The 20,423-nt window shown below is 68.0% G+C and overlaps 1 protein-coding gene across 7 annotated transcripts; it reads left to right on the top strand.

The window, feature by feature from the left end:
- Window positions 1–15,872, top strand: TRIM3 (tripartite motif containing 3). 7 transcript variants are annotated; one of them, XM_068930979.1, is made up of 12 exons: window positions 1–146; window positions 5,830–5,992; window positions 9,707–9,944; window positions 10,059–10,210; window positions 10,315–10,495; window positions 11,291–12,014; window positions 12,127–12,230; window positions 12,369–12,536; window positions 12,612–12,792; window positions 13,999–14,069; window positions 14,558–14,698; window positions 15,417–15,872. In XM_068930979.1, exons 2-12 carry the CDS (start codon window positions 5,862–5,864, stop codon window positions 15,567–15,569), a joined length of 2,244 nt encoding a protein of 747 aa, XP_068787080.1. In that variant the 5' UTR covers window positions 1–146; window positions 5,830–5,861; the 3' UTR covers window positions 15,570–15,872. The 7 variants fall into 7 exon arrangements, with proteins under 7 accessions (XP_068787080.1, XP_068787081.1, XP_068787076.1 ...); XM_068930980.1 differs by having other exon boundaries at window positions 12,612–12,780; window positions 15,417–15,732; XM_068930981.1 differs by lacking the exon at window positions 1–146 and adding an exon at window positions 7,130–7,233 and having other exon boundaries at window positions 5,855–5,992.
- The last annotated feature ends 4,551 nt before the right edge of the window (window positions 15,873–20,423 follow it).

Raw genomic sequence — 20,423 nt, 5'->3', positions numbered from 1 at the left:
TCCGCTGGGCTGGAGCATCCTGGCAGCCGCTGGGGCCCGGCCGGATCCTGCTGTGCTGCAGCCTGGGCAGCCCCCTCCCGCTGCAGTGCAGGCCATGAGTGCTCCCCCAGGCCAGGTGCCACGGGCTGCACGGCCCCCATGGCGAGGTGAGCCCGCTGCGCTGCATGCCAGGGCTGCGCCGTGTGTGGGGCCGGGGCGCGTGGGGCCGGGGCGCAGGTTGCGGCTGCTGGGCCCGGCCGAGGAGGGGCCCGGTGCTGGCAGCTGGTGAGGATGCGGCATCAGCGAGGGGCCTGGTGCTGTGGGGGCACCGCGCGCTCCCCAAGGCCCTGAGGATGAGCCAGGTGGGAGGTGGGGGGCAGCAGGGAAGAGGGGGTCACTGCACATGCATGCATGCACGCACGTGCACACACCCGCAGAGACGGAGACGGCTTGGCTGTGTAAAGCTGTGCAGGAGGGCACACAGGTGTTGAGCGCTCCGAAACACAGCTGGAGACAGACACACCACTGCGGGTGGAGGCACACATGAACATGAGTGCAGTGGGCACAGGCAGAGACACACCTGTGCAGGTGGGAGTGCACATGGACACGGGTGCAGCATGCACATGCGGAGACACACCTGCGTGGGTGGGAGTGCACATGGACACGAGTGCAGCATGCACATGCGGAGACACACCTGCATGGGTGGGAGTGCACATGGACACGGGTGCAGCGGGCACACGCAGAGACACACCTGTGCAGGTGGGAGTGCACATGGACACGGGTGCAGCATGCACATGCGGAGACACACCTGCGTGGGTGGGAGTGCACATGGACACGGGTGCAGCAGGCACACGCACAGACACACCTGCGCGGGTGGGAGTGCACATGGACACGAGTGCAGCGGGCACATGCACAGACACACCTGCGTGGGTGGGAGTGCACATGGACACGGGTGCAGCGGGCACACGCAGAGACACACCTGTGCAGGTGGGAGTGCACATGGACACGAGTGCAGCATGCACATGCGGAGACACACCTGCGTGGGTGGGAGTGCACATGGACACGGGTGCAGCGGGCACATGCACAGACACACCTGTGCAGGTGGGAGTGCACATGGACACGGGTGCAGTGGGCACACGCACAGACACACCTGCGCGGGTGGGAGTGCACATGGACACGGGTGCAGCGGGCACACGCACAGACACACCTGTGCAGGTGGGAGTGCACATGGACACGGGTGCAGCGGGCACACGCACAGACACACCTGTGCAGGTGGGAGTGCACATGGACACGAGTGCAGCGGGCACACGCACAGACACACCTGCGTGAGTGGGGAGCACGTACATGCCAGTGTCATGCACCCACAGACATACACACAGCTGTGGAGGGCGCACACACATGCACAGGCACCCACTGTTCTCAGCTGCACACACACACACACACACACACACACGCAGTGTGCATACCCACAGGTACACAGCGAGGTGCATGCACACACAGGCATGGGGGGGGGTCATATGGGTGCAGAGCTTTGCACCCAGTGATGCAGCACGGTCTCATACATCCGCACTGGGGCAGGAGCATGGCCACAAGTGTGGGGTGCGCTGGGGAACCCACCTTAGGGTGTGCGCGGGGGTGGGTGTACCCCCCCCCCGGTCGGGGTGCAGTGGGGCGGTGCACCGCACTGGGGCGTGCGTGGGGCAGTGGGCCTGCGCCGCCCTGGGGTGTGATGGGGGGGGGTGGCTCGTTCCTGCTGGGGTGCACTGCCCTAGGCGCGGGTGCCCCCCACTTTGGGGTGTGTTGGGGGGGAGACCGGCGTGGATGCGGTTGCCGTGGCGACAGCCGGGTACCCGGGGATGCAGGGGGCGCGCCCGGAGCCCCCCCCACTGCAGAGCCACAGCCCGGACCCGACCATTTCTGCCGAGGGGGGGGGATGTGAGTCCTGCTCACCTTGATCCCTTTACCCGCAGGGGATCCCCACGCACCCACCCGGGACGGGGAACACGTCGCAAAGCGACGTGTTCCCCGTCCCGGGTGGGTGCGTGGGGATCCCCTGAGGCCAGGGCTAAAGGGTGAGCGGCCGCCGCCCCCCCCCGCAGCCGATGGTGCGGCCCGGACGGGCAGATGCGGCTGCGGTCGGTGCCCAGCCCTGGCGCAGTCCCGCCGCGCCGGGCCGGGCCGGGCCGAGCCGAGCCGAGCCGAGCCGAGCCGGGGCGAGCCGAGCCGAGCCGAGCCGGGCCGGGCCGAGCCGGGCCGAGCCGAGCCGAGCCGGGCCGGGCCGGGCCGAGCCGAGCCGAGCCGGGGCGAGCCGAGCCGAGCCGGGGCGAGCCGAGCCGAGCCGGGCCGGGCCGAGCCGAGCCGAGCCGGGCCGGGGCGAGCCGAGCCGAGCCGAGCCGGGGCGAGCCGAGCCGGGCCGGGCCGAGCCGCGCCGAGCCGAGCCGGGCCGAGCCGAGCCGAGCCGAGCCGGGCCGGGCCGAGCCGAGCCGAGCCGAGCCGGGCCGAGCCGAGCCGGGGCGAGCCGAGCCGGGCCGGGCCGAGCCGAGCCGAGCCGAGCCGGGCCGGGCCGAGCCGAGCCGAGCCGGGCCGGGCCGGGCCGGGCCGGGCCGGGCCGCGGCTGCGATGCGCGCTGCCGCCCCGCCGGCCCTGGCTGCCTGCGGCGGCGGCTGAACCGAGCCGGGCTCGTGCGGGGCTGCGTTGCCGGTGAGTGCGCCGGGCCGAGCCGGGCCGTGCTGGGCGGCCTGGAGGCGACAGCGATGGGGAAGAGACGGGGCGGGGGCATGACACGGGTGGGGATGGGGTGCAGGCCGGGCTGACACGGGTGGGGATGGGGTGCAGGACCAGGTTTGCATGGGTGGGGATGGGGTGCAGGGCCTGGCTGACACAGGTGGGAATGGGGTGCAGGACCGAGCTGACACGGGTGGAGATGGGGTGCAAGACCAGGTTTGCACAGATGGAGGGAGAGGGGGGTGCAGGATTGGGCTGGCACGGGTGGGGGAGCTGGGCCCGGCTGGCACGGGTGAGGATGGGGTGCAGGAGTAGGTGGCACAGGTGGGGATGGGGGTGTAGGACCAGGCTGGCACAGGTGGGGATGGGGTGCAGGACCGGCTGAAACGAGTGGGGATGGGGAAGCAGGACCGGGTAACATGAGTGGGGATGGGGTGCAGGACTGGGCTGGCACAGGTGGATTTGAGGGTGCAGGACTGGGCTAGCACAGGTGGGGATGGGGTGCAGGGCCTGGCTGACATGGGTGGGAGTGGGGCAGACCCTGACTGACACGGGTGGGGATGGGGGTGCAGGACCAGCTGGCACGGGTAGGGGTGGGACAGGGCCTGGCTGACATGGGTGGGGGGGATGGGGGCAGGACCAACCGGACGGCATGGGTGGGAATAGGGTAGGGTGCAGTTGACGTGGGTGAGGATGGGGCAGACCAACTGACACGAGTGGGGGTGTAGGATGGGGTGACACGGGTGGGGGGTGCAGAACCAACTGTCACGGGTGGGATGTAGGATGGGGTGACACGGGTGGAGGTGCGGGACCAACTGACACGGGTGGGGTGTAGGACAGGGTGACATAGGTGAGGATGGGGTGCAGGACCATCTGACACGGGTGGGGTGTAGGACAGGGTGACATAGGTGAGGATGGGGTGCAGGACCAACTGACACGGGTGAGGATGGGGTGCAGGACCATCTGACACGGGTGGGGTGTAGGACAGGGTGACATAGGTGAGGATGGGGTGCGGGACCAGCTGACACGGGTGGGGAAGGGGTGCAGGATCAACTGTCACGGGTGGGAGGTAGGACGGGGTGACATGGGTGGGGGTGCGGGACCAACTGACACGGGTGGGGTGTAGGACGGGTGACACGGGTGGGGATGGGGGCAGGGCCAGTTGACACGGGTAGGGGTGGGGGCAGAGCCCGGTCCGGGCGCTCCGGTGCCCCCGGTCCCGGGCGCTGTGGTCGGCGCCGCCGGGGCCGTCGCAGGTCGCGCGGTGGCCGCGGGCGGGGCGGGGCGTGGGCGGGGCGGGGCGCTGGGGGCGGGGCCAGGCGCGGCCGGGCCGGGGCGCGGCCGGCGGGTCCGGGGGGGGGGGAGCCGTGACGTCAGGGTCTTGGCCTCGCACAATGGCCGTCGGGGCGGGGCCTGGCCGGGCGGGGCGGGGCCGTCGGGCTCTGGGGGCGGGGCAGGACGGGGGCGGGGCAGGCGGGGCCCGGGGGCGGGGCGAGGCCGTGACGTCGCGGTCCTGGCCCCACACAATGGCCGTCGGGGCGGGGCCGGCCGGGCCTGCAGCCGCGGGGCCGCCGCAGCGCCGTGAGCGGGGCCGGGCCGGGCCGGGCCGGGGCGGGCGACGCCGCCGGGGGGCAAAGGCAGCGCAGTGCGGGGCGGGGGGCGCAGTGCGGGGCGGGGGGCGCAGTGCGGGGCGGGGGGAGCAGTGCGCCGGGGGGGTGCAGTGCGCCGGGGGGCAGGGGCAGTGCGACGAGGGACGCAGTGCGCCCCGGGGCGGGGGGTGCAGTGCGCCCCGGGGCGGGGGGTGCAGTGCGCTGGGGGGCGGGGGCAGCGCGCCGGGGGGGTGCAGTGAGTCGGGGGGTTACCGTTTACCGTGGGGCAAATGCAGCGCACTGCGGGGCGGGTGCGGTGTGCTGGGGATGGGGTACAGTGCATCCTGAGTGCAGTGGGCTGTGGGGCGGCAGCAGCATGCAGTGGAGCCAGTGCAAGGTGCCTGTGTGCCGTGGCAGCGCCATGGGGTGGGGCGGATGGTGCTGCACCCCGTGGGGCAGGGGAGCCGTGGGGCACTGCCGCTCTTTGGGGCGCGCAGAGGGGCTGGACATGGGCCAGGGCTGCCGAGTGCAGTGGGGTGCACTCATGGCCAAGCCTCTGTGCTCACTGGGGTGAGGGTGGGCTGGCAATGGGGTGCTATGGGGCACGAGGGGTGGGTGCTGGGTATGTCATGGATCAGATGAGGGGCGTGCCAGGCATACTGTGGGGCTGGCAGGGGGGTGCTGGGCATGCTGTGGGTCAGGTGAGGAGGATGGTGGCGGTGCCGTGGGGCAGGGGGGGATGCTGTGGGTCAGGTGAGGTGGACGGTGGTGGTGCTGTGGGTCAGGTGAGGTGGACGGTGGCGGTGCCATGGGGCAGGCGGGGGGTGCTGTGGGTCAGGTGAGGTGGACGGTGGCGGTGCCGTGGGGCAGGCGGGGGGTGCTGTGGGTCAGGTGAGGTGGATGGTGGCGGTGCCGTGGGGCAGGCGGGGGGTGCTGTGGGTCAGGTGAGGTGGATGGTGGCGGTGCCGTGGGGCAGGGGGGGATGCTGTGGGTCAGGTGAGGTGGACGGTGGCAGTGCCGTGGGGCAGGCGGGGGGTGCTGTGGGTCAGGTGAGGTGGATGGTGGCGGTGCCGTGGGGCAGGGGGGGATGCTGTGGGTCAGGTGAGGTGGATGGTGGTGGTGCCGTGGGGCAGGCGGGGGATGCTGTGGGTCAGGTGAGGTGGACGGTGGCGGTGCCGTGGGGCAGGGGGGGATGCTGTGGGTCAGGTGAGGTGGACGGTGGCAGTGCTGTGGGGCAGGCGGGAGGTGCTGTGGGTCAGGTGAGGTGGATGGTGGCGGTGCCGTGGGGCAGGGGGGGTGCTGTGGGTCAGGTGAGGTGGACGGTGGCAGTGCCGTGGGGCAGGCGGGAGGTGCTGTGGGTCAGGTGAGGTGGATGGTGGCGGTGCCGTGGGGCAGGGGGGGTGCTGTGGGTCAGGTGAGGTGGACGGTGGCAGTGCCGTGGGGCAGGCGGGGGGTGCTGTGGGTCAGGTGAGCTGGACGGTGGTGGTGCCGTGGGGCGGGGGGTGCGTTGTGGGTCTGACCGCGTCCCCCCTGGCAGGCTGAGCGCCGTGGGGCCGCGGGGGCGCCGCCATGGCGAAGCGGGAGCCCAGCGCCAGCCCGGTGGTGCGGCAGATTGACAAGCAGTTCCTGGTGTGCAGCATCTGCCTCGACCGCTACCGCAACCCCAAGGTGCTGCCCTGCCTGCACACCTTCTGCGAGAGGTGAGAGCGCGCCCCACGGCGCCCCACTGCGTCCCTGCTGCTCCCCGCTGCATGCCCACTGTGCCCCACTGACACCCCCCCACTGCACACCTTCTGCGAGAGGTGAGAGCGCGCCCCACGGCACCCCACTGCGTCCCTGCTGCTCCCCGCTGCATGCTCACTGTGCCCCACTGACACCCCCCCACTGCACGCCTTCTGCGAGAGGTGAGAGCGCGCCCCACGGCGCCCCACTGCGTCCCTGCTGCTCCCTGCTGCATGCCCACTGTGCCCCACTGACACCCTCCCCCACTGCACACCTTCTGCGAGAGGTGAGAGCATGCCCCACGGTGCCCCACTGCATCCCTGCTGCTCCCCACTACATTCCTGCTGTGCCCCACTGACAACCCCCACCCCCGCCACTGCACACCTTCTGTGAGAAGTGAGAGCACGGCTCATGGTGCCCCGCTGTGCCCCACTACATCCTCACTGCATCCCCACTGACCCCCCCCCCCCACTGCACATCTTCTGTGGGAGGTGAGACTGTGGCTCGCGGCACCTCACTGCACCCCACTCCATCCTCACTGCATCCCTGCTGCTCCTCACTGCACCCCCACTGTGCCCCACTCACCCCACCCACATACCTTCTGTGAGAGGTTAGACCATGACTCGTGGTGATCCACTGCACCCCCCACTACATCCCCACTGTGCCCCACTGAACCCCCCCCCCCCCCCCCGCTGTACACCTTCTGCAAGAGGTGAGACCGTGGCTTGCAGCGCCCCGCTGTGCCTCACTGCATTCTCCTTGCACCTTCACTGCGCACCTCCTGTGAGAGCTAAGCCTGAGACCCACAGCAGCACACTGCATCCTCACTGTGCCCCACTGTACCCCACTACATCCACATTGCACCCCATGGCATCCCCGCTGCATCCCTGCAGCACCCTGCTGCCTCTCCCCAATGCCCAGCTGCACCCCTACTGCACCCCCTCTGCACCCACGTTGCACCCTGCCGCATCCCCACAGCATTCCTGCTGCACCCAACTGCATCCCTGCAGCGTCCCGCTGCACTGCGCTGCATGCCCACTGCATTCCTGCTGCATTCCTGCTGCGCCCTGCTGCATTCCTGTTGCGTCCCATGGCAGCCCTGCTGTGCCCCACAGCATCCACATTGCACCCAATGGCAGCCCTGCTGTGCCCCCTGTACCCACACCAGGCCTCACTGCCTGGTCCCACTGCCTGCCCCACTGCCTACCTTCTGTGGGAGGTAAGTCCTCAGGGCCCCACTGCACCTAGCTGTATCCTCACTGTGCCCTACTACACCCACCCGCTGCATGCCCACTGTGCCCCACTGACACCCCCCCACTGCACACCTTCTGCGAGAGGTGAGAGTGCGCCCCACTGCATCCCTGCTGCTCCCTGCTGCATGCAGGGACGCTGCATGTCCTCTGTACACACCTGCAGCAGGCAACCTTGGGATGCAGCACCCTGCTGCACCCCACTGCAGCCACATTGCACCTCACTGCATCCACACTGCATCCATGCTGTGCTGCACTGCCTCCACCCGCACACCTCTTGTGCCCCACTGCGTGCACACTGGCAGCCACCCCCAACACCTTTTGTAAGAGGGGAGCCAGAGCCTCACTGCAGCCCTCACTGCATCCTCCTGCACTCCTTCTGCAGCAGGTTAGCTGGAGCCCCACGGCACCCCCCTGACATCCGCCCCCCCCGAGGGGTGGTCTGAGGCTGCACTGCATCCCTCCACCCTCTGAGAGATGTGAGCCAGGGCCCCACTGCACCCTGCTGCATCCTCACTGCTCCCCATGGCATCCCCCCATCGTGTAATTTCTGTGAAAGGTGATTCAGGGCCCCACTGCATCCTCGCTGCACCCCAAATGCATCCCCGCCACCGGCTTCAAGAGGGGAGCTGGGACCACACTGCAGCCCCCCTCCCCCCGCCCCCCACGAGAGGGGTCGGGACGCTGCTGCCCCCCGGCTGCCCCCCGCGCGCCGGTGCGAGGGCCGCGCACCAGCCCCAACACCCCGCGCTGCCCCCCGCAAGGGGGCTGTGCCCCACAGCCCGCGGCCCCCCCGCCTTCACGCTGCGCCAGCCCCAGCGATGTGGCCATTCTGCCCCACAGTGGGGCCATGTGGGTCCTGGCCACGAGGCCGCGGTGCCCTGGGTGCCGTGTGGGGCCGGGTCCTGGCCGTGGGGCCATGGGGGGGCCGTGTGGGGCCGGGTCCCGGCCGTGGGGCCGCGGTGTGCAGGGGCCGTGTGGGGCTGGGTCCCAGCTGTGGGGCCGCAGGGGCCCTGGGGGCCGTGTGGGGCCGGGTCCCGGCCATGGGGCTGCGGAGGCCCTGGGGGCCATGTGGGGCCAGGTCTGGGCCGCGGGGGCCCTGGGGGCCGTGTGGGGCCGAGTCCGGGCCGTGGGGCCCTGGGGGCCGTGTGGGGCTGGGTCCCGGCCGTGGGGCCGTGGTGTGCCGGGGCCGTGTGGGGCTGAGTCCCAGCCGTGGGGCCGTGGGGGCCCTGGGGCTGTGTGGGGACAGGTCTGGGCCCCGGGGGCCGTGTGGGGCCGGTTCCAGGCCGTGGGGCTGCAGGGGCCGTGTGGGGCCGGGTCCCGGCCATGGGGCCACGGAGGCCCTGGGGGCCATGTGGGGCTGGGTCCTGGCTGTGGGGGCCCAGGGGCCGTGTGGGGCCGGGTCCCGGCCATGGGGCCGCGGGGGCCCGGGGGCCGTGTGGGGCTGGGTCCCGGCTGAGGGGCCACGGTGCGCGGGGGCCGTGTGGGGCTGGGTCCGGGCTGTGGGGCCGGGGCTGCATCTGGGGTGCCGTGGGGCTCAGTACTGACATTTGCCCTCTCTGTCCCCCACAGGGACCCTGCTGCCCCTGCCCCCCAGCACCCCCCAGCCTACCCTGTCCCTGCCCCACACCCAGCCCCCCATGTCGGCACAGCCCCGCCGCGGGGGCTGACGGCACCGCAGTGCTGCCCCGTCCGTCCGTCTGTCCGTCCATCCATACGTCCGTCCCCCTCTGCCTGTCCTGCCCCATCCGCATCCCCGTCCCCCTGCCCCTGCTCCTGCCCCCCAACACTCTGCGGTGCTGCCCCCGTCCGTCCATCCGTCCGTCCGTCCTGCTGTCCCCCTCTGCCTGTCCTGCCCTGTCCCCCTGCTCCTGCCCAACACTCCACGGTGCCGCCCCCGTCCGTCCGTCCATCCATCCGTCCTGCCGTCGCCCTCTGCCTGTCCAGCCCCGTCCCTCTGCTCCTGGCCCCCAACACTCCGTAGCGCTTCCCCCGTCCGTCCGTCCGTCCATCCATCCATCCCATGTCGCCCTCCAGCCATCCTGCCCCATCCCCGTCCCCCTGCCCCGTGCACCCCAATGCACCGCGGTGCCACCCTCATCCGTCCATCCCACATCGCCCTCTGCCCATCCTGCCCCGTCCCCATCCCGCTGCCCTCTGCACCCCCATGCACTGCAGTGCCACCTCCATCCATCCATCTGTCCCACCATTGCCCTCTGCCCATCCCGTTCCCCTGCCCTCGCACCTCGATGCACAACGGTGCCGCCCTTGTCCGTCCATCTGTCCATCCCGCTGTTGCTGCCCTTCGCTGCCTCCGCCATCCCCGTCCCCCTGCCCGTGCGCCCCAGCGCCCGTCCCCCTGCATGCCGCCCTGCCCCTGCCCCATCCCCATCCTGCACCGCAGTGAGTCCTGATCCTCTCATTGTCCCCGTTCTGCCCCAGGTGTCTCCAGAACTATATCCCGCCCCAGAGCCTGACCCTGTCCTGCCCCGTGTGCCGCCAGACCTCCATCCTGCCCGAGAAGGGCGTCGCGGCCCTGCAGAACAACTTCTTCATCACCAACCTCATGGAGGTGCTGCAGCGCGACCCCGAGAGCTCCGGCCCCCACCCCGGCCACGGGCTGGACCCCGTCAGCGCCGTCACCGGCCAGCCCCTCTCCTGCCCCAACCACGAGGGCAAGGTGGGTCCGGCCGCGGGGGCGGGCGGCCAGGCGCGCGCCGGGCTGGCCAGCGCCCCGGCAGGCGGGGGGCCCGGCGTGGGGCTGGGGCCGGCCCCTGAGCGCCCGGTGCTGCAGGTGATGGAGTTCTACTGCGAGTCGTGCGAGACGGCCATGTGCCACGAGTGCACCGAGGGGGAGCACCGGGAGCACGTGACGGTGCCGCTGCGCGACGTGGTGGAGCAGCACAAGGCGGCCCTGCAGCAGCAGCTCGACGCCATCAAGAGCAGGTAGCGGCAGCGAGGCCGGGGTCCGGCCCCCCCGCAGGGCACCCCCTGGAGCCGGGGCGCCGTGGGACGGGGGTCCTGCCCCGCGCTGACCGCCCGCTCCGCAGGCTCCCGCAGCTGGCGGCAGCCATCGGGCTGGTGACGGAGATCAGCAAGCAGCTGGTGGACCGCAAGAACGAGGCCGTGTCCGAGATCAGCAGCACCTTTGAGGAGCTGGAGAAGGCTCTGCACCAGCGAAAGGGCTTGTTGGTGCGGGACCTGGAGGCCACCTGTGGGGCCAAGCAGAAGGTAACGCGCCCCCGTGGGATCCCCCCCGCTCTCCCGATGGCGCCCGTGCAGGGGAAGACCGGCAGCTCGGCTGTGCCCCAGCCAGCAAAGCCAGCAGTGCCCAGCTCTTGCCAAAAAAGGCAAATGTGTCCCGGGCCGCGTAAACAGCACGTCCCAGCGGGGCTGGGATGGCGGAGGGCCCGTGCACGCGGCTGGGCACTGCGCCCACGGCGCTGCACTGCCAGACACCCGCTGGGGGCTGTGGCTGGGCAGCGGGTCCGGAGCAGGGCGGCAGCGGGTGCAGTTGGGCTGAGGAGAGGAGGGGACCCAGCCTGCACCACTGTCCCTGGCCTGCCCGGCAGGTGCTGCAGGTGCCCCATCCCGGCGGGTGCTGCAGGTGCCCCCATCCCGGTGGGTGCTGCTGGTGCCCCATCCCGGCGGGTGCTGCTGGTGCCCCATCCCAGCGGGTGCTGCAGGTGTCCTAACCCAGTGGGTGCTGCAGGTGCCCCCATCCCGGCGGGTGCTGCAGGTGCCCCATCCCGGCGGGTGCTGCAGGTGCCCCATCCCGGCGGGTGCTGCAGGTGCCCCATCCCTGCAGGTGCTGCAGGTGCCCCCATCCCGGTGGGTGCTGCTGGTGCCCCCATCCCAGCGGGTGCTGCTGGTGTCCTAACCCAGTGGGTGCTGCAGGTGCCCCCATCCCGGCGGGTGCTGCAGGTGCCCCATCCCGGCGGGTGCTGCAGGTGCCCCATCCTGGCAGGTGCTGCAGGTGCCCCAAACCGGTGGGTGCTGGCGGTGACCCTTCTCCCGTCTTGGCAGGTGCTGCAGGCGCAGCTGGATGCCCTGCGCCAGGGCCAGGAGAACATCCTGAGCAGCTGTGCCTTCACGGAGCAGGCGCTGCACCACGGCACGGAGACAGAGGTGCTGCTGGTGAAGAAGCAGATGAGCGAGCGGCTGAGCGAGCTGGCCAGCCAGGAGTTCCCCGAGCACCCGCACGAGAACGACCAGCTTGACTACGTGGTGGAGACCGACGGCGTCCGCAAATCCATACTCAACCTGGGCGTGCTCATCACCACCAGCGCCACGGCACACAAGACGGTGGCCACGGGCGAGGGGCTGCGGCACGCCGTGGTGGGACAGCCCTCCTCGCTCAGCGTCACCACCAAGGACAAGGACGGGGAGCTGGTGCGCAGTGGCAGCGCCAGCCTGCGCTTCCAGGTGACGGCGCCGGACGGCAGCGCTGCCGAGTCCGAGGTGCTGGACAACAAGAACGGCACCTACGAGCTGCTGTACACGCCGCGCGCCGAGGGCGACTTCCTGCTCTCCATCCTGCTCTACGGGCAGCCCATCCGTGGCAGCCCCTTCCGCGTCCGCGCCGTCAAAGCCTCTGACGTGCCTCCGTCCCCCGACGACGTCAAGCGCCGCGTGAAGTCGCCCAGCAGCGGGCACATCCGGCAGAAGGCCGTGCGGCGCCCGTCCAGCATGTACAGCAGCGGCAAGAAGAAGGAGAACCCCATCGAGGACGAGCTCATCTTCCGCGTGGGTGAGCTGGCGTGGGGCAGCTGTGGGGCGGGGGGGGCACAGTGCAGGGAGCCCCGTGGGATGGGGCCCCCAGCATCTCCCCGGTGTGGCCCTTCACCTGTGTCTGCCTGCAGGAAGCCGCGGTCGGGAGAAGGGGGAGTTCACCAACCTCCAGGGCATCTCCACCTCCAGCTCGGGCCGCATCGTGGTGGCCGACAGCAATAACCAGTGCGTGCAGGTAGGAGCTGGCTGGTCGCTGCCCCCCTGCCCCTGCGGGGGCTGGGTTTCGCCCTCCCCAGCCCTCCGCACTGCCGCTCACCCCGGCCCGTCGCCCCGCTCCCAGCCCTGCTCACCCCAGCCCTGCTCCGGCCTCCAGGTGTTTTCCAATGAGGGCCAATTTCGGCTGCGGTTTGGTGTGCGGGGCCGCTCCCCCGGCCAGCTCCAGCGCCCGACAGGTGTCACTGTGGACATGAACGGGGACATCATCATCGCAGACTACGACAACCGCTGGGTCAGCATCTTCTCCCCCGAGGGCAAGTTCAAGGTGAGGAGGGGGCACGACTGGGGTGGCCGGGGCTGAGGCTCCGGGCGCTGCCTGACGCCCATCTCCTGGCTGCAGACCAAGATTGGGGCCGGGCGGCTGATGGGCCCCAAGGGCGTAGCTGTGGACCGCAACGGTCACATCATCGTGGTGGACAACAAAGCCTGCTGCGTCTTCATCTTCCAGTCCAACGGCAAGCTAGTCACCAAGTTTGGGAGCCGTGGCACGGCTGAGCGGCAGTTTGCAGGTACACTCGATGGTAATACACCGACTGGCAAGTCCCCTGTTCCTTACTGCATGCCTTTGGCTTCCCGCTGGGCCGGGGCCGGGGCCGGGTGAGTACCGTGCACCTCGTTGTTTCCACCTGGAGCGCCGTGCTGCGCCAGGACGCCTGGGATCTGGGCTGCGCTGTGAGGGGTGCCACGCTGGCTTGGGCTCGGGGACCGTGCTGCTTCCCCAGCCTGCTGCACGACCGTCCGCCTAGGGCAGGACCGTCCACTGGGGGCACAACTGTCCACCTGGGGCACGACCGTCCGCCTAGGGCAGGACCGTCCACTGGCGGCACGACCGTCCACCTGGGGCAGGACCGTCCACCTGGGGCAGGACCGTCCACTGGGGGCACGACTGTCCAGCCAGGGCAGGACCGTCCGCCTAGGGCAGGACCGTCCACTGGCGGCACGACCGTCCACCTGGGGCAGGACCGTCCACTGGGGGCACGACTGTCCAGCCAGGGCAGGACCATCCACCTGGGGCAGGACCATCCACCTAGAGCACAACCGTCCACCTGGGGCACAACTGTCCGCCTAGGGCAGGGCCATCCACCCGGGGCACGACTGTCCACCCGGGGTGGGACAATCCACCCGAGGCAGGACCATCCACCCAGAGCACAACCGTCCACCCAGAGCACAACCGTCCACCCGGGGCAGGACCATCCACCCGGGGCAGGACTGTCCACCTGGGACATGACCATCCACCCGCTGCAGGACCATCTGCCCAGCGCGGGACAGCCCTCCGTGCCCCCCAGCCGGGCCCGGGTGCCCTCACCTCTGCACCTGGGGGCGGGCGGTCACGGTGTGCACTAATGCCCTCGTGCCTGGGCTCACCGGCTGCTGGTGTGACGCTAACCCGCACTAACTGGGCGCGCGGGGGTCGGGGCTGTCCGACGGGCACTGCTCGCCCTGGCGCGGGACACAACAGGCCATCCCCGTCCCTGTCCCTGTCCCCATCGCCACCCCCATCCCTGTCACCATCCCCATCTCCGTCCCTGTCCCTGTCCCTGTCCCCATCCCCATCCCTGTCACCATCCCCATCCCTGTCCATGTCCCCATCCCTGTCCCTGTCCCCACTGCCATTGCCATCCCTATCACCATCCCCGTCGGCCTCCCCGTCCGTGTCCCCGCACAGCTGCACTGCTTGGGGCTGGGAGCCCCCCGCCAGCCCCCAGCTCAGCACCTCTCTTCCCCAGGGCCCCACTTCGTGGCGGTTAACAACAAGAACGAGATCGTGGTGACCGACTTCCACAACCACTCCGTGAAGGTGAGCCTGGTGGGGGCGACCCCGCTCCCGGCATCAAGCAGCCAGGGCTGGGGGTCCGTGGGGTCCCCCGGGGGCTGCTCCCGTGCTGCGCTGCACCGTGCCATGCCGTATTGCGCCGTGCTGTGCAGTGCCATGTCGTGCTGTGCTGCGCCTCATCGTGCCATGCCGTGCTGTGCCGTGTCGTGCCGTGCTGCGCAGAGCCGTGTCGTGCCGCGCAGTGCTGTGCTGCGCCTCATCGTGCCATGCCGTGCTGTGCCGTGTCGTGCCGTGCTGCGCAGAGCCGTGTCGTGCCGCGCAGTGCCGTGCTGCGCCTCATCGTGCCATGCCGTGCTGTGCCGTGTCATGCCGTGCTGTGCCGTGTCATGCCGTGCTGCGCAGTGCCGTGCTGCGCAGTGCCGTGCCTGCTGCACCATGCCGCACTGTGCAGTGCCGTGCCGTGCCGCGCCGTGCCGTGCTGTGCTGCAGCCCAGTGACTGCTCCTCCCGCAGGTGTACAACGCGGACGGCGAGTTCCTCTTCAAGTTCGGGTCGCACGGCGAGGGGAACGGGCAGTTCAACGCCCCCACCGGGGTGGCCGTGGACGCCAACGGCAACATTATCGTGGCCGACTGGGGCAATAGCCGAATTCAGGTACGAGCACGGGCCTTCACGCTCCTGTGGTCCGGCAGCTGGGGTTGCACCAGCCCGGCGCATGGCCGGTGCATGGAGCCGGTCCTGGGCACAGGGGGATTTGTGGCACGGACCTCCTCTGGACATATGAAAAGGGCGGGATGGGCTGAGCGGGGAGGGAGCTGAGCAGGACAAGGGACAGGACGGAAACGGGGTCCGTGCACCCCGGGGGTGGCCGGTGTGGGGACGGGGTCCGTGCACCCTGGGATGCAGCTGGGAGGGGGATTGGGTCCGTGCACCCTGGGGGGATGGCCAGGACAGGGACGGGGGTCCGTGCACCCCAGGGGGCAGCCAGTGTGGGGACGGGGTCCGTGCGCCCCGGGAGGTGGTGAGGACGGGGACAGGGTCCGTGTGCCTGGTGGGGTGGCCGGAATGGGGATGGGGTCCATGTGCCCTGGGGGGGTGGCTGGGATGGGGATGAGGTCTGTGCGCCCTGGGGGGCAGCCGGGACGGGGATGGGGTCTGTGCGCCCTGGGGGGCAGCCGGGACGGGGATGGGGTGCATGCATCCCAGAGGGCGGCTGGGATGGGGATGGGGTCCCTACGCCCTGGGATGTGGCTGGGACAGGGATGGGGTCCATGGTGAAGGTGCTGTGCCAGGCGAGTGGCACCGAGGAGGCCACGGATCGGAGCGGGACCGAGGCATGGGGACCGCGGTCTCTCAGTCCCTGTCCCCGCAGGTCTTCGACAGCTCGGGCTCCTTCCTCTCCTACATCAACACGGCCGCCGACCCGCTGTACGGGCCGCAGGGCCTGGCGCTCACCTCGGATGGACACGTGGTGGTGGCCGACTCCGGCAATCACTGTTTCAAGGCCTATCGCTACCTGCAGTAGCCTCGGGCCCGGGCCGTGGCGTGGGGCAGCCCCGGTGCCGGACGGGTCCGCACGGCCTTGGCCCCGGCGCTGTGAGACTGTGGGGGCTGTAGAGCTGGCCGGCAGCTCTGACGTCCGGCGGTCACGGCTCCCCGGCCGGCAGCTCCGATGTCCCGCAGTCGCGGCTCCCCGGCCGGCAGCTCCGATGTCCGGTGGTCGCGGCTCCCCGGCCGGCAGCTCCGACGTCCGGTGGTCGCGGCTCCCCAGCCGGCAGCTCCGACGTCCGGTGGTCGCGGCTCCCCGGCCGGCAGCTCCGATGTCCGGCGGTCGCGGCTCCCCGGCCGGCAGCTCCGATGTCTGGCGGTCGCGGCTCCCCGGCCGGCAGCTCCGATGTCTGGCGGTCGCGGCTCTGGCATCCGGTGGTCGCGGCTCCCCGGCCAGCAGCTCTGATGTCCTGCGGTCGTGGCTCCTTGTGCCGTGGGGCAGGGCAGCCGGGAGGGACAGGTGCTGGGCTCGGGGGCTCTGCCTGCCGTGGGGCAGGGCTGGGCCACCATGGGGTGTGCCCCCCACCTGGGCCTTCGTTGCACTTTATCTCTGCGTGGGGGGCAGCCGGGCCCAGAGCTGGGGCGAGGATGGGTCCGGCTGGGGTGCGGGGGTCGGGGGGGCCGGGGACGTGCCCAGTGCTCTGCCCCACGGCGGCGGCAGCCCCACGTGCTGCCTCCTGCTGCAGCAGAGTCCGCCGTGCGGGGCAGATGGGGGGGGCGGCACCGCCGTGGGGCGCTGGAACCTGCCTGGCGTGTGGGGCCGGGTTGGGGGGCAGCCTGGCGCCCCGGCCGTGCGGAGGCCCCGCCGGCGCCGCTCGCGCTGCCCCCTTGCCCGGTCCGCGGCCCCAATCCCCCCAGCTTCGAGCCCAGCCGGGGCCCCAGCGCTCGTCCCTGTCCCGCGGCCGGGCCGCCCGCGCCGGCCGCCCTGCGCTAACAAACTCTATGTACAAAATAAAGTATTCTGGAGGTACCCGCGCCTGCAGCTCTTCCTGCGCCGCCGCGGCCGGGGCTGGACGCGCCGCCGGACCGGCTGGCGGAGGATGCGCTCGCGGCTTCCCCCGGCTCCGGTCCGCACCCCCTGCTTGGGAAGCGTCCCGCGCTGCAGCTACCCGTGCCCGCGACCCAGCCGAGGACCTCCACAGCTGTGGGACCTGCCCGCTCTGCTGCCCAACTCTGGTGCGATGCTGAGCCCCTGGCACGGTGCTGAGCCCTGGCGTGGTGCTGAGCCCCGGTGTGATGCTGAGCCATGGCGCCATGCTGAGCCCCGGCGCGATGCTGAGCCCCGGTGCGATGCGGAGCCCCGGCGCGATGCTGAGTCCTAGTGCGGTGCTGAGTCCATCAGGACTCCCAGGTCCTTCTCTGCAGATTTGCTTTCCAGCAGGTCAATCCCTAGCCTGTCCTGCTGCATGGGGTTATTCCTCCCTAGGTGCAGGACCCTGCACTTGCCTTGGTTGAACTTCAGGAGGTTTCACTCCGCCCACCTCTCCAGCCTGCCCAGGTCCCTCTGAATGGCAGCACAGTCTTCTGGTGTGTCAGTCACTCTCCCAGTTTAGTATCATCAGCCAACTTCCTGAGGGTGCACTCTGTGCCTTCCTCCAGGTCATGGATGAATACCTTGAACAAGACTGGACCCAGGACTCACCCCTGGGGGACACCACTAGCCACAGGCCTCCAACTAGACTCTGCACCACTGACCACAACCCTCTGAGCTCGGCCATCCAGCCAGTTCTCAATCCACCTCACCGTCCACTCATCCAACCCACACTTCCTGAGTTTCCCTACGAGGATGTGATGGGAGACAGTGTCAAAAGCCTTGCTGAAGGCCAGGGAGACACCATCCGCTGCTCTGCCCTCGTCTACCCAGCCAGTCATTCCATCAGAGAAGGCTATCAGATTGGTGAAGCATGATTTCCCTTTGGTGAATCCATGCTGACTACTCCTGATCACCTTCTTGTCCTCCAGATGCTTAGTGATGACCTCCAGGAGGAGCTGTTCCATCACCTTTCCCAGGATAGAGGGGAGGCTGACAGGCCTGTAGTTTCCTGGCTCCTCCTTCCGGCCCTTTTGGAAGACTGGGGTGACATGGGCTTTCTTCCAGTCCTCAGGCACCTCTCCTGTTCTCCAGGACCTTTCCAAGGTGATGGAGAGTGGCCTAGCAATAATGTCTGCCAGCTCCCTCAGTGCATCGGGGCCCATGGATTTATGGATGTCAAGTTTGCAAAAATGATCTCTAACTCGATCTTCCTTGACCAAGGGAGAGTCTTCCTTTCTCCAGACTCTCTCTCTTGTCCCCAGGGTCTGGAATCCCTGAGGACTGGCCTTAGCAGCAAAGACTGAAGCAAAGAAGGCATTCAATAACTCTGCCTTCTCTATATCCTTCGTCACCAGGGCACCCGCCCCATTCAGCAGCGGGCCCACATTTTCCCTAGTCTCCCTTTTGCTATGGATGTATTGGAAGAAGCCCTTCTTGTTGTCCTTGACATCCCTTGCCAGATTGAATTCCAACTGGGCCTTAGCCTTCCTTGTCGCATCCCTGCACACTCTGACAACATCCCTGTATTCCTCCCAAGTGGCCTGTCCCCTTTTCCACATTCTGTAGACTTCCTTCTTCTGTTGGAGTTTTGCCAGGAGTTCCTTGCTCATCCATGCAGGTCTCCTGCCCACTTTGCTCGACTTCTTACTCAGGGGGATGCACCGATCTTGAGCCTGGAGGAGGTGATACTTGAATATTAACCAGCTCTCCTGGACCCCCCTTCCTTTTAGGGCCTTACCCCATGAGATTTCTCCAAGTAGGGCCCTGAAGAGGCCAATGTTAGCTCTCCTGAAGTCCAGGTTTGCGAGCTTACTTATTGCCCTGCATCCTCCTCACAGGATCCTGAACTCCACCATCTCATGGTCACTGCAGCCAAGGCTGCCCCCAACCTTCACATCTCCAACTAGACCTTCTTTGTTCGTTAGTACAAGGTCTAGCATTGCACCTCTCCTCGTTGGTGTCTCCACCACCTGTGTCAAGAAATTATCATCAATGTTCTGCTGCGGGAACCTCCTCGACTGTTTGTGCCTAGCTGTGCTGTCTTTCCAGCAGATGTCCAGCGGGTGGTTGAAGTCTCCCATGAGAACCAAGGTCTGTGATCGTGAGGCTACTTCCAGCTGTCTGTAGAAGGCCTCATTGACTGCCTCTTCCTGATCAGGTGGCCTGTAGTACCCCCACAACAGTGTCAGCCATGTTAGCCCGCCCTTTAATCCTTACCCATAGGCTCTCAACTTGCTCTTCATCCACCCCGAGGCAGAGCTCCATACATTCTAGCTGCTCCCTCACATAAAGAGCAACTCCACCACCTCGCCTTCCTGACCCGTCTTTCCTAAAAAGCACATAGCCATCCATGACAGCATCCCAGTCACGTGAACTATCCCACCATGTCTCTGTAACCGCAATGAGATCATGGCCCTGTGACCGCACACAGATCTCTAACTCTTCCTGCTTATTCCCCATGCTGCGCGCATTGGTATACAGGCATTTCAGAGAGCCAGTCAAGCATGCAAGCTTCCCAGGAGAGGTGCAAGAGGAGCCTCCATAGCCATGTGCCGTGCCGTCTCCCCTGGTTGTTTGCACCCGCTGGAGGCATCCTGACTTGAGCGGTGTTTTACTGACTACCCTCTCACTATACCACTCCCCTTCCTTCATCTTGCCTAGTTTAAAGCCCTCCTTACCAGGCTGGCCAATCTGTTGGCAAAGATGTGCGTGCCCCGCTTGGTAAGGTGGATCCCATCTCTCCCCATCAGCTGTTGATCTTCAAACAGGGTCCCACGGTCATAGAAACCAAAGCCCTGTTGCCAACACCAGCAGTGCAGCCAGTTGTTAACTTGGAAAACTCGTCTACTCCTCCTCCCGTCCTTCTCCCTCACAGGCAGGATTGAGGAAAAAATGACCTGGGCTCCCAGACCTTTAACCACTATTTCCAGAGCTCTGAAGTCCTGTTTGATGGTTTTCAATTTGCCCTTGGTGTTATTAGTGTCCACATGGAAGATCAGCAGAGGGTAGTAGTCTGAAGGACAGGCATGGACAAGCCTTGGCAGTCTTTCTGTGATGCCTGAGCCCCAGGACAACACTGAGCCCCGGCATGATGCTGAGCCCTGGCACATTGCTGAGCCCTGGCATGATGCTGAGCCCCAGCACGATGCTGAGTCCTGTAGTGATGCTGAGCTCCAACACAATGATGAGCGGTGGCACAGTGCTGAGCCCGGCATAATGCTGAGCCCCAGCACGATGATGAGCCCTGTAGTGATGCTGAGCTTCAACACAATGCTGAGCCCCAGCACAGTGTTGAACCAGGTGCTGAGCCCCAGCATGATCACAGAATCACAGAATGGTTGAGATTTGGAAGGGACCTCTGAAGATCGTCTAGTACAACCCCCTTGCTCAAGCAGGGTCATCTAGAGTACATTGCCCAGGATCGCGGCCAGGCAGGTTTGGAATATCTCCAAGGAAGGAGACTCCACAACCTCTCTGGGTCACCTGTTCCAATGCTCTGTCACCCTCACAGGAAAGATTTTTTTTTCTGATATTCAGATGGACCTTCCTGTGTTTCAGGTTGTGCCTGTTGCCTTTTGTCCTGTCGCTGGGCACCACGGAGAAGAGTCTGGCCCCATCCTCTCAACACCCTCCCTTCAGATACTTGTACACATTGATGAGATCGCCTCTCAGTCTTCTCTTCTCCAGGAGGAACAGGCCCAGCTCTCTCAGCCTTTCCTCGTAGGAGACATGCTCCGGGCCTTTCCTCATCTCAGTAGCCCTTTGCTGGACTCGCTCCAGGAGCTCCACGATAGTCAG

Source organism: Struthio camelus, chromosome 1, assembly GCF_040807025.1.
Source record: "Struthio camelus isolate bStrCam1 chromosome 1, bStrCam1.hap1, whole genome shotgun sequence".
NCBI lineage: Eukaryota > Metazoa > Chordata > Aves > Struthioniformes > Struthionidae > Struthio > Struthio camelus.
This window is presented reverse-complemented; position numbering and strand designations above follow the sequence as displayed.